Source organism: Eulemur rufifrons, chromosome 15, assembly GCF_041146395.1.
Source record: "Eulemur rufifrons isolate Redbay chromosome 15, OSU_ERuf_1, whole genome shotgun sequence".
NCBI classification, from domain to species: domain Eukaryota; kingdom Metazoa; phylum Chordata; class Mammalia; order Primates; family Lemuridae; genus Eulemur; species Eulemur rufifrons.
This window is the reverse complement of record NC_090997.1, coordinates 62,270,935-62,289,374: the sequence shown is the minus strand read 5'-3', so window position 1 is coordinate 62,289,374 and position 18,440 is coordinate 62,270,935. Positions and strand designations below refer to the sequence as shown.

At 43.1% G+C, this 18,440-nt stretch overlaps 1 protein-coding gene across 3 annotated transcripts in view; it reads right to left on the bottom strand.

The window, feature by feature from the left end:
- FOXO3 (forkhead box O3) overlaps nt 1-18,440 on the bottom strand; it is a 115,124-nt gene that overhangs the window by 10,915 nt on the left and 85,769 nt on the right. For 2 of the 3 annotated variants that reach the window (XM_069488390.1, XM_069488388.1), the window contains one exon: nt 8,337-9,771. The exons of the other annotated variant lie outside the window; for it this stretch is intronic. In XM_069488390.1, coding sequence (XP_069344491.1) covers nt 8,371-9,771 — 1,401 coding nt within the window. In that variant the 3' untranslated portion in view covers nt 8,337-8,370. The remainder of the gene's footprint in view (nt 1-8,336; nt 9,772-18,440) is intronic. 3 annotated transcript variants of the gene reach the window in all.

Sequence of the window (18,440 nt, the reverse complement as noted above, 5' to 3'; positions counted from 1 at the left end):
CAAGAACAGAAGAGAGGGGTCTCCAAGTCCTCTTTTCCTGCTTTAGATATACAGCGTTTTAAGAGACAATCTAATTTTACCAAGTGATTCTGAAATTGAAAACACAAATCAGCTCTGAGTTGCACAAACAGTCCAAACCACTCATCCACCTAGATGGTACGACCAGAGCATGCCAGTGACACAGAAGGTGGCCAAGAAGCAGCCATCACACTGGCACAACAGAGGAAGGAAACCAAGGGGGAACTGAAAGGATGGGCCCAAGGGTGGCTCCACGACTGACACGGAGGACCGTCCTGACGTCAGGCATGCAGACTCCAGGAGTGAGGCAAAGCCTTGTTTGTGTGGTCCCCATCTCTCGGCTCAGCCTGCACCTGCACGGCAGAAATACGTGCAGGGCGCCCCGCCACAGGGCACCCCACCCCAGCCAGCAGGGCGGCCTGAGCAGAACCTGTCCGTGACCCAACAGGGAGTGCTTTGGCTTGAGGCTCTCTCGCAGGCAGCACTTGCAGGTATGCATTAGGGCCACCTTCTAACAGGGCTGTCAGTCAACACACACTTTCTGATTACTTCTATGTTGGGCTGTATTACTTTCTGATCATTTCTGAACATACAAATAAAAGCACCAATTAATTACAGTGGCATATATACAAACGAAGGCCTAGTTTAAATTAATTTAAAATTTCAGCCTTGTAACTCTTAGACTCCTACCTCTGGCCTTCTCTTCTTGGCCAACAATTTCCCCTAAGGAATCAAATCCACACAGACATAAATACTTGTTTTTAAAAAAAATTATGGCCCAGATTGGTTTCATTAGAAAAAGAAGAAGAGGGAAGGGGGAGACGGAGAGAGAGAGAAGACATACAGACACACAAGCCTTCTATCAAGTCAAGATCGGCAATTAAAGTTTTATCCTTCAGAAACACTGGCATTGCTCTCTGAGACTTCGTGACTAAGTGATTCTCATCCTTTAATAGACGAATGCTGTGGATTTTAGCAAAAAAGAGGTTATAAAAACTAGTAAATTTAGAATTACAGAATAAGGTCCACATCTATTACTGGGAAGAAAGAAACAGAACAACTGCAACCCAGTGTCCAGTGTCTCTTTAGAGAGTGGTGTAATTTTAGTCCCAGGCCTGGCTGCTGCTGCAGGAAGAAAGCACCTGGAGAAAAACAGCCTACTTTTCCTGGGTTTTCAGTGAACTTAGAGTTGGAAGAGATCTTAAGGGCGCAGTGACTGTATTTTCTGAACCCCCGATTGTGCCACATTAGCCAATAAGAGATAAACCAGCAGCTTTTGGCCTATGCAAGGCCAGACCACTGCCAGCATCATGCTATTATGGGCCAGTCTTTCTGCTCCCCAAAAAAGTCCTTGGAGGGACTGGAGTGGTCCCGTATTTCTCTGAGTAGCGTGGCCTGGCAGCGGGAGGGCAAAGATCAGATTGCCAGGTTCCCTCCCAACGGCAGGAGAGGCTCAGGCTCGAGGCTCTGAGGTATCTGAAAGGGCAAGGTGAGGCTTCTCCCTCGGTGTAGCTTGCCACCAGCCCCCCCGGATCCAACTGACGCCACTCTAAGGAGAGCTGAAGCTAGACAGCTGGATCCTCAGGCAATTCTTTAAGGATGTTAATGGAACACTTTGGGTACCATATACAAATCTCCTCGTGCCATCTGTGAAATCAGATCTCTTTGTTAGTGGAAAACAGCCTGTCTAAAGGGTATCTGCTTCCCCCCACACCCCCCACAATTAATAGGCAGTGCTTCTAAGTGACATCAACTCCAGAATTCAAAGGTTTCACAACAGGCCATTTCTATACCTATTTAATGAAAAGAAACCCAGCCGATTCTAGTTCACTGAGGAAAGTAGTCACTCTTTCTGCCAACAGTGTAGGACTGGCTTGGCTGCTTCCTGTTTTCTGAATTAACCTCTGGAGCCATTTTAAATCATAATAAACATTAAATAACTTTTTAAAAAGGTGTCAAAGGACATAAGCCCATATCAGGGCTAGTCTTTATAAAAGCTCTGCAAGGTAAATTTTAATTTAACCCCATTTTACAGATAAGCAAACCGAGATTCAGAGAGATAAGTGACTTGACTCAATGATACACAGCTATGAAGATGACAGCCTTCTGCTACAAATCCCATAGTTCCTCTGCCATCCCACAGGACCTCATTTAACTTGGAGTAGGCTGCAGGGGAGGCTTTTTTAATCCATGGCTCCCCTCAGAGCCCCAGGGACAATGTGCTGAAGTGGGTGGCTCGTGTCCAACTGTGATGAACCAACCAGCTCTAGCAAGCAAACATCATAAACTAAAGCAAGTGTCATGCAGTTATAAAATAAACCAGCATCTGGATTCAGCCTGAACTCTGACCTATTAGTGTGGTGCTCCTGAAATAGTAGGGTCTGTGTTTTTATCCCCCAAACACACGTGGAAAAGACCACGTGACAATGGAATAGAATCCTTGCAAGCAGGGTTCTCCCAGAACACCAAGCATGTAAGGGGGGCACACTACATAGGTCCTTTGCTTCAACCACGTATGTAAGACAGTCTTTTACTCTACGACAAGTGGTCACCACCACTTTCCAAATCAGGTCATGCATTCCTTGAGGGGGAGACCTTATTTTATTCGCCTGTAACCCTTGTGTCTGGCAGGTACTCAACAGATGAATTTTGCTTAATGAATCCAGGCTTTTCTTCTGTACTTCTACCAAAATGGGGTCTACCACTTTGCTAGGCAGCTAGCTCATCCAAGGATAGAACCCACTCCAAGGCTGAGAATGCTTGCTATATGACAGGGGCATAAAAAACTCAACAAAAATGAGGTGGAAAAGGGGAAGGAAGCCACAATTCTCAAGGGGGTTGCTGCACTCTTTCTTTAAGGAGTTCCTTAGAACTCTAGTGCTATGGTTTCTTGAAGAAAAAGGATTTGATTCAAGCTATCAAATAAATTTAAGAAACACTGCATACCCTAGAAGGTTCATGACATGTATTAACTATTAAGGCTCTGAGAAGTTCTGCTGGAAATAACCCAATTGCTCTCTGTTTAACATGGCATTTCTTTTTTTTTTTTTTTTTTTTTGAGACAGAGTCTCACTCTTTCGCCCTGGCTAGAGTGCCATGGTGTCAGCCTAGCTCACGAACTCCTGGGCTCAAGCAATCCTCCTGCCTCAGCCTCCCAAGTAGCTGAGACTACAGGCATGCGCCACTATGCCCGGCTAATTTTTCTATATATATTTTTAGCTATCCATATAATTTCTTTCTATTTTTAGTAGAGACGGGGTCTCGTTCTTGCTCAGGCTGGTCTCGAACTCCTGAGCTCAAACAATCCGCCCACCTTGGCCTCCCAGAGTGCTAGGATTACAGGCGTGAGCCACGGCGCCCGGCCTAACATGGCATTTCTTAAACTTACTTGAACACAGAATCCATTTTCCATTTTACACACATGAATGTCTTGAGGATCTAGTATTCTGTGAAACATTTTGAGAAACACTGACCTATAGGACATCTAAATACTAATTAGCAAAACAACTTTTTAATTCATTTTAGTTTCTGAAGCTTTAAACTTCGAAACAGTCTGGAGGATGGCGGAAAGCAATGCTTTGAAATCAATGAACACATCAACAAAAGCAGAGTGATGTGGGTGGGTTATCTCTTGCAAAGTGGAGAATCTCCATTTTGGAACAAAAATCCAATAAATGTGTCTCCAAGTCAAGGAAGCAAAATTAGTCAGGAAGCATCCTTCTGCCTGCCCCAAGGCCTAGGAGGCAATCTCTCCAGCAAAGCAGCAAACAAAGCCCTTGGTCCCATCTCCATGTAGAAAGCTAAGCCTGCGAGAAGCACAGGTGGACCCTGGTGGAAGACTCTACTTATAGAAAATGTTATTTACAAGATGTTGACTGTTGAGCATTATGGACACTCTAAAAAGAAGCATTTAATAGGAGCTTAAAGTTTACAAGAATTATAAGTAGCAATTCTGGTGATTTTTACCCCATTTATTTATGTTCCATATAAGCTTTATGACCAGAAGAGCTCCACAAAGCCATTTATAAACACAACTGCTTGAAATGGAAACTGCTCAGGCTCTGTCCTCATGCTTAGCAGGCTGACCACAGGTGAGCACAGGTGCATTATAAAACCATCAGGCCTAGGAAGAGTAGCCTTAGTGCTGGCTGTCACTGTGCTCCAGGAAGAAAACTCCTCATGGCTGTATCAATTTTCCTTTATTCTCATAAATACTAAAAAGATCCTGACAGTCATTCTCTTCATGAATGACAGTTTAGACTTTGGGCTTTTGAAAAAGTTAAGAATAAAGATTTCTGCAGATGCAGAATCCTTCAGGCTGACATACTGTGACCAGAGACTGCAGTCACAAATGGAAATAACAGAGTATATTCTCTAAGTAATTCATAACAGATTCATATTTATCATATGTTACATTCTCTAAAACAGATATCTACATTAAGAAAAAACATGATATAGCCTGTATTACCTGTATTCCGTTAGAATTAGTCCTAGCCCAAGGTGAATTTTAAAGACACAATGGAATCACAGCATTCAAACATCAAACAAGCATCAAAGATTTACTCCTTTTGGGTAGTCTACATATAAGTTCTAAATGGCTTCTAACACTGGAGCCTGTTTCCACACTACTAGCCCACTACTATTTCTTTATAGTTTCATATCATTGTATATCATCTCACTAGGGCCATTTCACAAATAGAATGTTACGGTTTCAAGTTTAAAATTATACATACTATGCACCTTTAGAAACTCTTATGATTCTGTCCTCTTTTGACAGATGAGAAACCTAATATTCTAAGAGATTCATTAATGACGTGGCCAGTGGCAGAGACAGGAAGAGAACTACCCCTCCCTTTTCCATCTGGACTTTTCCTGGTGGATATTTTCCAGCCCTTATCACAAAGTAGTTTAAACACAAAACTATGCTGTTCTCTAATGGGGTCTCCAAATGCCAAAAGATAAAGATGAATGAAAGAGTCTGTGAATTTAGGCATCTTTTGACTGGGGTGAGACTGAAGCTGCTCTCCCTCTGAGAGGAGACACATCTCAAACTCCAGAGGGCTGACCGGATGCTCAGGCTCACAGCCAACTCTGCCACCAATCTGTAAGTAAGTATGCGCACCAAGCTTTATAAGCATCTGAAAGAAGACAGTGCCCTTCACACCAGAGCAGCTGGTACTCATAAAAATGTATGGCTATTTGTTCTTTTCTAGATAGAGCCATAGATCAAAGTATTTCACACATGGCCTAAAATGAATGACGTGTGAAACACCTGGCCCTCCAGAGAAGCATCTCACCACAGCTCCTCAGCAAGACTGTCAGCTGCACAGAACTGTTCAGTTAACCACACGGGGCGGCACAGATTCAGGGTCATGTGACTTTCTGCTTGCAAGCCAGGAAGTAAGTCTGGAGAAATACTGAAAAAAAAAAAAGTCAAACCAAGAAAGCATCATAAAGCAACTTTTGGGAAGCTGGGGCACTTAATTTGGGAGAAGTGAGGTGTGAGACTCTGACCTCAGGCCTGTCCTGTGAATTTAGGAAAGAGTCTTGATAGCAACTGTTAAGTTTCAGAGCAAAAAACATAATTCGAGCTACATGTGCTTCTGGCTGTTGGGAGGGATAATCCATTTCAAGGCAAATTAGAAATTCTAAGCCTGGAAACCAGACTCCCTCAAAGACCTCCATTGTCCTTAGGATGCTTCTTCTCTTGCTCTGTGGTCATACTCAGCTGCTTTACTTTCAGGAAATTTTTGTGACTCTTCATTTTTTTTTTTTTTGAGACAGAGTCTCACTCTGTTGCCCAGGCTAGAGTGAGTGCCGTGGCGTCAGCCTAGCTCACAGCAACCTCAAACTCCTGAGCTCAAGGGATCCTCCTGTCTCAGCCTCCCGAGTAGTTGGGATACAGGCATGCACCACCATGCCCAGCTAATTTTTTCTATATATATTTTTAGCTGTCCCTATAATTTCTTTCTATTTTTAGTAGAGATGGGGTCTCACTCTTGCTCAGGCTGGTCTTGAACTCCTGAGCTCAAACGATCCGCCCACCTCGGCCTCCCAGAGTGCTAGGATTACAGGCGTGAGCCACCGCGCCCGGCCGACTCTTCATTTTTAACTGAATAAGTATCTCCTCAAATCCACCTCTCTCAAAATATTCTGAGGAAAAGTGACCCCAAGGTTCCATTAGGGCATAATAATGAAATGCATCATTCCCAAAGTAGTAATTATTATTAAAATCATAGCTCATTAAATAAATTTTTTACATTTAAGTATTTAAATCTCCCTTAAGAGATTTTTGTACAATCTTTTAGAATTACACATACACAAGGGTCTGCTGCTCAACTAACAGGGAAACCTACACTTGAAAAATCAGACAAAAATTGATAAAATATTTTCTTCTGAATGTATTCTTTCCAATGAACTAGAAAGTGCCCTCCTTACAATTACACCCAAATTAAAACTTATTTGTGTCTTTAGGAGCCTCTTAAAGGAAGACAAACTATTTATTCCTCTAAAAGCCAGATATCTAAATTTCTAAAGATAAATCTTCACATTCCTCTTCTTAAAGGAAGATAAACTATTTTTCTAAAAGCCAAATATCTAAATTTTTAAAGCCAAATCTCCAGCAGTCCAAGCTCTGATATGGCACTGAGCTGGCTGGCGTGAAAGTACCATCCCCTATTTAGCTTTCATTACAGTCTTTTCACCATCTGAAGAGCTATTAAAGGAGTGAAATCAGATGTCTGAGTTCCATTAGGGGTCTCTTATGTCTGGGAAAGTTGAGAAGTTTAGCATCACAACACTCTTGACATTCTCCTTTCTATAACTACCAATGAGCTGGAGTGCGCTCACCATAGGAGACTCTTGTAATCCCTTCACCATAGTAGAGGGTTAAAGAAGACTCAAGTTTTTATGGCTTTGAATTCCCTTTCTTTTTTATACCATTTAAAGCAGAATGTAAGCAGCTTGCTGAGATGGAAACAACAAAAATAAAGGAGCTGGGGTACAGAACACAGCCCTGTTAACATGGGGGTGTCTTGGGGCACAAACCTGTCAGCAGGTCCCACTGTTCATCTTACTTCTTGAGGAGGAGTGTTTTAGGGCAAGCTAGTTTATCTGCTACTCTGGCTCCAGTTCAGAGCATTTCCCATCTTATACCATCTAGAGAAAATAAGGAAGAACTACTATGGTTCAAGCCATTTAAGAAATGGGCCCAAATCTGAGACCTTGGGCAAGCTACTTAACCTCTCTGGGCCACCTGTCTGCTTATCTGTCAACATACCTACTGCACCATACATATTTCGGCCCACTGCAGTTTTCAAAGCACTTTCACAAACTTTAGGGGATTTGATTCTTGCAACAACCCTGTGAAGTGGCAGGGGCTACTACACTCACTTTATAAAACCAGAAACTGAGACTCAAACCTAATGGCACACCCACAATGGTAGCCAGAAAGTGGTAGAAATGGGACTGAACCCTAAATTCCTGATTCAAGTCAAATGCTTTTCCTCACATATTACACTGCCTGAACTTGCTGGTTCCAACAACATTAGAAGGCCACGGTTTTTAAAATATGTCACCATTCATAACCCATGCCATTCTGTGTTTGAAACTTGACATCATTACAGTCTGGGGAACAAGGAGAAGTACATGGGTAAGGGCCCTCAGATAAAAACTTGTATTTGCAACTTAGTTCTCTTGCTTTTCTAAATGTTTAGATTCTGAGTGCAAACTAATAAAGATGCTTAGTACTAAGATGAAGAATAATCTAACAGATCTTCCTCCTGATAGACATATTCATATACGAAAGGGTCAAGAATACACATTATTCAGTTAAATTAGAAGTGCTTCCAAATTGTTACTTTAGTAGAAAAAAAAGATGAAGAAACACCAAAGATTGACAAAGACAGTGTTGGACCAGAGATTCCTTCCAAGAAAGTCGTTTGGCTGGGATCCTCATCCCTGAATATGGCCTATGCTTCCCCTTCTATCGTCATCCTGTCATCACGCAGGGGGACCTGTGTCCTAGGTCACTGAGGATGACTGGATACAGAGAAGAATGAGATCCCTGAATGTACACATGTTCCCTTTACTAGCAGTAAGATTCCTGAGCTGTCAGCAAACTGTGGGAGGGACACCTGACAGCCTGTTTGGTTTGCAGGTGACACTGAGACGACCTGGCTGGGCACCGCATACCGTGCACCACTGCTCCATGGTTCTCAACGCGGAGTAACGTTTCCAGTAAATAGAAGACAGGCTGCCCCAAGGCTCCCCCCTCTTTCCCGTCTTGTTACTTGTATGCCAGAGCGTCGGGCACTGACCTGCTTTGCCCACTTCCCCTTCCTCAGTGATCCTTCAGCCTGGCACCCAGCTCTGAGATGAAGCCTGCTTAGCACCAGTGAAGCTCCCCACGTTCAAACCAACAACGTTCTGTGTGGAGATGAGGGAATCAAAGTTAAAATCCAACCCATCAGCATCCATGAGTTCACTACGGATAATGGACTCCATGTCACATTCCAAGCTCCCATTGAACATGTCCAGGTCCAAGTCGCTGGGGAACTTCTCATGGCCCATGACAGGAAGGTTTGCACTAGTGGAGTACAAGGAGGAGCCTGAGAGAGAGTCCGAGAGGGTTTGCATAGACTGGTTGACAGGAGACTGCTGCTGGTGTTTGGCTGACCCAAGGCTGCTGGAGTCACTCAAGCCCATGTTGCTGACGGAATTCGACAAGGCACGGCTACCACCGAGAGCGCCCTGGGTTTGGTGCTGGTGGTGGAGCAAGTTCTGATTGACCAAACTCCCCTGGTTAGGCTGGGCGGCAAATGACATCATAGGGTCACTGCGAAGCATCACGTTCCGGCGAGAATTCTGGGCAGACACAGCGGTGCTGGCCTGAGACATCAAGGGGTCTGACTGGGTCATCATGACATCGCTGTGGCTGAGTGAGTCCGAAGTGAGCAGGTCCTGGAGTGTCTGGGTGCCATAGTGTGACATGGAAGAGAAGGTAGCTGGCTTGTTCTCTTGGATGGTCTGCATGGGAGACTGGCGCAGGGAGTTCAGGGACGAAGGTCCAAACACCGTGCTATTAAAGGAGCTGGTTGGAGAGCCCAGGCCCGAGCCCTTGGTGGTGTATGGGAAGCTAGAGCTCCGCTGCATGAGGCCCCCGGTGGGTGATGGCTGGGATGACGGGAGTGGGATGTTATCCAACAGGTCGTCCATGAGGTTGTCCGCCAGCCCATCATTCAGATTCATGGTGCCCGCCATGTCGGTCAGCCGTGGCAGCTCCACAGTGCATGGCTTGCTGACAGAGGGGGACAGGCTTGCTGAGCTGCTGTAGAGCATGGGTGACAGCGGCGCATCATCATCCTGGACGTCATCCAACTCTGTGCTTGCTAGGATGGGCGACAGGCGGCCGCTCACCGTGCTGGCGTTGGAATTGGTGCGTGAGCGGAAGTCTGTCCACGCATCCAGCTCATCACTGCTGCGTGACGTGGGGCTGCCAGGCCACTTGGAGAGCTGGGAGGGGCTGTCGTCGGCTGACTCCGGGGCTGTCTGCATGGCTGCCTTCTTTTTGGCCGCACGGCCACGGCTCTTGGTATACTTGTTGCTGTTGTCCATGGAGACAGCCCGCCGCCGGGGGGCCTTCCCACTCTTCCCCCCATCAGGGTTGATTATCCACCAAGAGCTCTTGCCGGTTCCCTCATTCTGGACCCGCATGAATCGACTGTGCAGAGACAGGTTGTGCCGTATAGAATTCTGCAGAGAGAAAAGAGAAAATACAGAATATGAACCATAATGAATGGTCCAAAATCAAGCACCCTGAAGACAAGGTTAACCAATTCCTCATTTTTAAAGCCTTCCTAATTTCAAAAGCTAAAAAATTAAAAAAAAAAAAAAAAAAAAACCTGATTCAAAAAGACAAACATTTGGTTCACCCTCCTTGACTTGGTATAGAACAACATGTTAAAGGGCAGGTTTCATATCTGGGAGATGGGGAGATGGTGTCATGGCCAGGAGATGCTGGGAATGTACGAGCTCACCGACAGTGGTATTTTCCTGAATTCCTAAGTTTTACTGCTCTTTCTATAATTCTATTGCCTGTACTGAAGTTCACACTTGTAATTTATTACCATGCCACTCTCTCCCCAGCACTCTGCAACAAACCTCCCTGGCCCTCAAAGGGTAATTCATCACCTGGGGGCTATTTTATTTTCTATGGTCCCTTCCTCCACTAGTGTAGAGGCAGCATCTACCTTTTCTTAACCACTTCTGTGAATTCAGAACTGGTGAGAATTTTTACCTATCCTTTCTATGACTCCATCTCGTCCTGCCACAATTTCACACCTCACTATATAACTCCTGGCAGACATAAGAAAAAAATAGTAGAGCAGGATTTGCTGGGATGATGAAAGAAGTCAGCAAGTCTCCCATTCAGAAGAATTAAAATAATTCATATAGATACTCCTCCCTCAAGGCAGTGCGAGCTGAGCCCAGTAACTACCTTCCAAAGAGTACAGCATGAAAAGCAGGGAGAAGAGTAACTTTACAGTGTAGAAACTGCCAAACACTGTCTCAGTTGATCACGGTCAACATCAACAGGGTAAGTCATGTTGACAGCATGCACCCTAGATTGATGTGATGAAAATGGCACCATCTTCTGTGGTCTTCCTTCCAAAACCCATAACTCCAGTCTAATCATGAGAAAAACATCAGACAAATCCCAATTAAGGGACATTTACAAAATGCCTATTCAGTACTTCTCAAAATTGTCACAGCTAAGAGCCTAAGGAGACATGATGGCTAAAGGTAAAGTGGTCTCCTGGATGGGATCCTGAGAGAGGAAAAGGACATTAAATGAAAACGAAGGAAATCTGAATAAAGGCTGAACTTTAGTTAACAGTAATGTAGCCGTATTGGTTCATCAGTTGTGACAAACGTACCATACCATGTAGATGTCAGCAGTAGGGGAAAGCTGATGTTGGATATATGGGAACTCTGTACTACCTTTGCAACCTTTCGGTAAATCTAAAGAGGTATTCTAAAACAAAAGGTTTTAATTTTTTTAAAAAGTAGGGCAAAATTACCCTCAAAGCCCTAATGACTGCACCCATCTTGTAAGAATTCTCCTTCTGGCTTGGTAGATAAGCCCAGTTGACAGGGATGACCCAGATTCAGTCCTATCTCTGCCACTGACCAACCATGTGACCTGAATAAATCATTTAATCTGTCTGCAACAAATGCAGTTCCCTGTCTTCATTATGGCCATGATAATATCCAAACTACCCCTCTCTGACAGGGATGACGTAAGGGATGTATGATGATATACTTCAGGAGCCAGTCATGCTGTGAACTCAGGGTGTTCTTACTGCTATTGTAAAACACAGAGCCCACGGTGGAGAGAGCTCATGGCCGGGGCAGGCTCACTCTCATCTGTAAAATGCCTCACATGCAGTAAAAGAGAGGAGTTGACCAATACGCATTCTCTACATCTGGAATAGCACCTGCAGGCCAGATGAGTTTTTATTTGCAAGTTAAAGATAAAAGATATTGCCTGATGCTGTATATTAAGTATGAACAATCCTAAAAGTTACTGTATTTTTTTTTAAATTGGCAATCACCAACTGTATTTATGTAGAGGATACAAATACATGTGTTCTACCAGAATGTTTTTAAAACACAGAAAGTCAGCAGGATTTTACCAGAAGTAAATAACTCAAAATACTCAAAGTGTTTCCCATGTATGTTCCCATGCAAGAAGGGCTTGTATGCAGGCTGGGCAATGAGCATTAGCAATCATGGGTCAGAAGTTGGCATTTCTACAACTACAATAAAGATGCATTTGGGAGAAGAAAATAGGAAACATGCTGAGTATCTGATGAAACAAATGTTGTCCAGGAGGCTATGTATCCTGCCTCCCTTTTACTCTTACGGTTTTTAAAAAGAGTAATGGCATCTCTAACTAATGGTTCAGAAATCATATTTCTTTAAGAAGTAAAACACTTTCTCTATGAAATAGGTATGAAGCATGTTCTTAACATGCACTCTATAGGGTTCACAAAGCAGGCAAGTATAACGTGGTTCTATTAATACTACTGGGTACTCAGATGACTAGATATAATAAATAAAAACTCACACTCAAGCTTCTGGGTGAAAAAATAGGGAGATCCTGAGGCTATGTGGGACAGCGTGGACACCTCCCCTCATGACTCCCATCCTGGCCAGCCCCCTTTGCTCTAGCTTCTGGAAAGGGTTCACACACCCGAATTAACAAGAATGACCAATCGTAAGTATTCAGTTATTCCCCCATGGAGTATTACTCAGCCACAAAAAACAATGGTGATCTAGCACCTCTTGTATTGTCCTGGATGGAGCTGGAGCCCATTCTACTAAGTGAAGTATCACAAGAATGGAAAAACAAGCACCACATGTACTCACCATCAAATTAGTATTAACTAATCAACACTTATGCGCACAAATAGTAATAACATTCATCGGGTGTTGGGCAGGTGGGAGGGGGAGGAGGGGATGGGTACATTCACACCTAATGGGTGCGGTGTGCACTGCCTGGGGAATGGACATGCTTGAAGCTATGACTTGGTGGGGCAAAGGCAATATATGTAACCTAAACATTTGTACCCCTGTAATACGCTGAAATAAAAAAAGAAGAAGAAAAAAAAGCATTTAAGGAACAATATTTTTCAAATGTATTTTAGTTTCACTAATTCCAATTGAAAAAATGAATGAAACATTTTATAGAACTGCAAAATGCCCCACATGGATTTTCTGATGGCCACTTATCACCGCGACTGTAACCTCCAACAATGTATGTGTGTAATTATTATATATACAAGTACAACTGTATACAACTGGTTAAAATTTGGAGACAGGTATTACAATTCTGTAAGGGCATGTGGTAATGAGGTTAGAATACCCACATCCAGGGCCGGAACCACAGGGTGTCAGGGCGGGGAAGGACCATGGAGACCACCCACCTGTCCAGGTCCCTAATTGAACGGGTGAAGAAATGACAGCCTGCCAGATTACAGCACTGCCAGTTACTGACCATAGGTTTTAGATCCATTGTCTCTAATCCTCATCATAAACCTGCAGAATTAGTATATTAGTGCCCTCATTTTATATATGAAGGATCTGGCTGAAAGTTATTAAATAACACGAGGTCCCACAGCAAGCATATATAAGACCAAAACAGAAATTGGATTTCCCAGCTCTAATTCATTGCTTTTTCTATAACTCTTCAAAGGCCACAATTACTTAGAAGTCACCATTAAATCTATTTGTGCTAACAGTTAAAGAAACATTTAAAGAAACTACCATTTAAGAAAGAAGAAGAATACAAAAGCGCAATCTTACGGTAATTCGGTTTATGAAATAGGGGTAACACTTTGGCAGGTCCTTCTTAAAAATTTTCAAAAAAGACTTTTCAAATGAAAGCCTGTCTTTCAGAAGAGCAAACCTGAAAGTATAAGCTCGCTGTAGACCATGTGCTTGCCTTCCCTTAGCAAAGTGGCCACCACAGCATTCACTCTAAGGAGAGGACAGTGGTTACCATATAAACCAATGTTAACCACTCTTAGATTCTGAAACAAAGCCCAACTTATTAAATGGCTGATTAGATTCAGTGTCCAATCGTTGCTTGACTCTCATTTTAGAGGTTTATTAGCAGCAGAATACATTCCCCTGAGGCTTTTTGCCTACAGAAAGCTCAGACAGGTTTTTCCAGTTACATTATAAAGACAATACAAACAAAAGCTGTGCCACCATCATCCTCACAGCCCCCAGTCTCAGCGGCCTTCTATTCACACAGGCTGGCTGGCCTTCCATATATCAAATCCATAATCTGAAAGTGAGGCACTGACAAAGCCCAATTATATGCCTCATCTGTCCACTTCTAGGTCAAGTGCCCCTCACCCTGCTAATGTCAGGTGCTAGAAATGTATTGTATTATTTTCCTCACAGGTCATGATTCTAATTACAGTTGTCTCTCAGTACACTTGGGGGATTGGTTCCAGGACTGCCTGTGTATATATAAGCAAATGCCCACTTAAGTCCCGCAGTTGGCCCTGAGGAACTCGCCTACAGGAAAAAGTGGCCCTCTACGTGTGCAGGTTTTGCATCCTGAAAATACTGTATTTTCCATCCTTATTTGGCTGATAAAAAGCCGCATATAAGTGGACTTGCACAGTTCAAATCCATGTTGTTCAAGGGTCAACTATACTATCTTCTCAACTTAAATTTTGATAAAACTTAAAAAGTAAATAAATGGATGCCAGATAAAACATTAGGCTACTCGGGAGGGAGGAGGATCACTTGAGCCAAGGAGTTTGAAGCTTACAGTGAGCTATGATTCTGCCACTGTTTTCCAGCCTGGGCAACAAAGTGAGACCCTGTCTCTAAAAAAAAAAATTTTTTTTTTAATAAATTAATCTTAAAAGGCCAGGCATTGTGGCTCACACCTGGAATCCCAGGCTTGGGAGGCTGAAGTGGGAGGAGTGCTTGAGGCCAAGAGTTTGAGACCAGCCTGGACAACATAGCAAGACCCTGTCTCTAAAAAAAAAAAAAAAAAAAAAAAAAAAAAAAAAATTAGCCAGTACGTACCTATAGTCCTAGCTACTTCAGAGGCTGAGGCAAGAGAATCAATTGAGTCCAGGAGTGTGAGGTTACAGTGAGCTAGTATTGTGCCACTGTACTTTGGCCTGGGCAACAGAATGAGATCCCCATCTCTTAAAAAAAAAAAAAAAAAAGAAAGAAAGAAAGAAAGGGGCCGGGCGCGGTGGCTCACGCCTGTAATCCTAGCACTCTGGGAGGCCGAGGTGGGCGGATCGTTTGAGCTCAGGAGTTCGAGACCAGCCTGAGCAAGAGCGAGACCCCATCTCTACTAAAAATAGAAAGAAATGATATGTACAGCTAAAAATATATATAGAAAAAAATTAGCCGGGCATGGTGGTGCATGCCTGTAGTCCCAGCTACTCGGGAGGCTGAGACAGGAGGATTGCTTGAGCCCAGGAGTTTGAGGTTGCTGTGAGCTAGGCTGACGCCACGGCACTCACTCTAGCCTGGGCAACAGAGTGAGACTCTGTCTCAAAAAAAAAAAAAAAAAAAAGAAAAAGAAAAAGAAAGAAAGAAAGAAAGGGAAGAAAAAAATAGAACTGCAATTTCCCTGTACCTTCCCTGATAACAAAAGTTAATGGTGGCACAATTTCTGTAAGATTTCAAATGGCCCCTTCCTAACCTCAATCCCAGGAAATACACCATTAAAATGTGCTATGGTTTTCTGCTAATTCACATATCATCTTACAAATAGTCTAAATTTCTAAGATTTTTACATTATTGTGGGGACTGGGAGCTGAAGGTAAAGAAGGAATGGTTTGATAAAACTAGAGTGATTTTTCTAATCACATCTCAATACACACAGTGACAGACCCTGTGAGGCAGGCCAATGTTAACTGGCCAAAGAACTAAGGACGTGCTTTCCTTAAGGTTATGATGATAAGGTATATAATACCAACCAAAACTTCTATTGCTAGAGCTCAGGCTATTCTGTCATGATGGATACTTACTAAAGGAGCTAAGAAGCTACTATGACCCTAACCCAAAACCATGTGAATAGTTCTGGTTATTTAAATCCACTACTTAGAAATCAAGAATCTGAGGAAATACAAGAAAGCAAACATCTTCAGGAAGAAACTTTAGCTTCAGGGACAAATATATCAGTTTTTCCCCAAGTTGTGCCCAAAGACTTAGAGAACTCTTACAACAACTCTATCACAATGTGTCTGAAGGGAGAGCAGAGATATGAATACTCTCTCATTTTTATGTCAACCTTCTCTTTTACAAAATCATTTACACGGAAGCAAGCCTCGTACTGGGGCAGAAACCCATTAATGCAGTTAATCAGTAGCAGAACTGGCAAACCTGTGTCCTGTACGACTCCAGCTGCAATTAGTGGCATAGCCTTTCAAGGAGGCATGTGCAAAGGCTGTACAATGGAATTCACATCTCACAGTCATGCTGCCTACAGATTCCTTTGCTTGGCCTACCTCGAAGAAATTATGACTGTACTTATCAGAATCTGGTAACTATTTTTCTTGCTATAAGTTTTCTATTACAAGACACATTTACTGCTAATGCTAAAATGTCCAGGGTCCCTACATATATGCCAATTGGTTGTGCAGAGAGATGGACCCGAACAGATTAGGTGTTAGAAGCTCTCTGAAAAAGTGTTCCACCAATAATTTACAAAGTGAATAATGCCCACATGCAACTGAAGGTGGCCAGTGGAGGGAGGCAGTGTGATGCCGAAGAAAGACCACGGGCTTTGATGTCAGCCAGGTCTGTGCTGGAGTCCTGGCTCTGGCACTTGTCTGCCACTTTGAAGAAGATTCTTAACCTTGGTTGCCCCTTTGGTAAAACGGGGATAAAAAGACTCTATCTCTAGGACCTTCTGCAAGCAAACTACTCAGTGGAATGCCAAGCACAAAAGCAGCTCTCAATAACTATTAGATCCCACACACGGAAGCAGTGACATCACAAATATTAACTTACTGTTTTCCGAGCATCACGTACTTTAAGCCAATAAGTAAGAGGGCGGCCCCTTCCAGGAAAGGATTTCAAACTTCTTGAAAGTATTTCAAAGGTGCCATGCCAGTCAGGAGTAACTGGTAATTCCTTAAATGTTGCTACCCTACGTCGGCTTCAGCCCTTCCAAACCATGTTTACCTTGTGGAGACTGTCCACTAAGCCAGACACCAGCTGCATGTGCTTCCCCTGGAACACAGAGAAGGTTTTGTCTGGAAGCAACATGTGGTATCAATTTATCTTTCTCAGCAACGGCAACAAGAAAATCTACTCACTTTAAAAATAAACAGGGAGTTGTGCAATTTAACTCTTAAAAGCTCGTGCTTTTTTTTTTTTTTTTTTAAGATAACCCCCTTCTCTTTCTTTCTCTCTCTTTTTGAGGGAAGAGGGGCTCTTTACAGAGAAACAAAATGAGTTATGGTTGTCAGCTCTGAAGCCAGGCCCACTATGTCCCAGAAGGCAGATTACAGGCATCTCCTGGTTCTTAGGAGGGATTTCAGGAGGAAGTGATGCAAAGGACTGTCTTTAAATAATATAGTGCTCATCTATTAATATCTTTTGTACAGGACCAACATCTCAAGCAAGTTGCACTACTTGACTTGTGGGCACTGACAACTCAGAATGAGGTTGCCAAATGCCCGAAGTCTAATATACGCATCTGCTACACTGCAGATGACAAAGGTTGCATGAACAGCCTAATGGAAACCATGAGTCATAGGGAAGCCCAGAGGTCTGTGTGCCACAGCAGAGCAATGCAGAGACAGCTTCAGGAGAGGGCCTGTGCAGGTGCCTTTGGTTTATCATGACAGGCTCTTTCAAAGGCAGTTCTTCAGATGAGGCCCTTGATTCAGTTCTTCACCCTGGCTGCCTATTAGAGTCATGTGGGGAGGTTTTAAACACTTACATCCCACTCCCAAAGATTCCGATTCAATTGGCCTGGGTATGGGTACATTTTTAAAGCTCCCTAGATTATCCTAATGTGCAATTAGGGCCGAGAACCACTGGAATTTCCCCCTTACCTTTTCAGTGACTAAAAATATGATTCCAACCGAATGATCCTAGTCTTTCCAGGTCTAGTAACAGCACAGTGATGTCTTTCAACACACTGAAGACAAGGGCAAGAATTGGGGTCAGACATTAAAGCTGTGATTATACGTGGAGAGTAAAATGGAGAGTTAGGGCAATTTTTCAGAGAATTGAGGTCCACATCTGCTCTTTTTTAAAAAATGATGAGGTTGGGGGAAGGATCCTCAACCCTCAACTGCCTTGAGGACAGTCACTCATTCTGGCCCGTGATGCTTCTCTACCCAGCACGCACAGGCACGGACAGAAAACAGGGCAGGTGGACTTCCACAAAGCTAGGAATTGATATGGGCTTAAGAAGGAAGGGCTGGGACTGTAACTGATGCTTGTAACTTCCTTAGCCATTGCCCAAGTCTAATTTTTAGCTGCCTACTCTCTTCCACTAGAGTTTACCTACTTTGGGACGAACGTGTTTGAAAGCTAGTGCAGAAAGAATGATAGCATAAAACAGATTTGAAATTAAAAAGTTATTATTGCATATGTAATACCAGCTACAATGGCCAAAAGCAAACCTTTCAGATTGAGAAGAAAACGTAAATAAACCTTCACACAAAGGATTGCACAATCAACCCTGATGTGTGAGACAAGTTCCAGTCTAGCTCCACTCTTACGCTTGTCTAAAACTTAAAATTGTAAACCATTAAGGGAGTTTTTAAAAAAAGACAAATGTTCTAAAATAAATATTGTTGGGAACTTGGCTGAAAGATTAAATTTCCAGCTAGAAACAAGATTTCCCGTTAAATTTG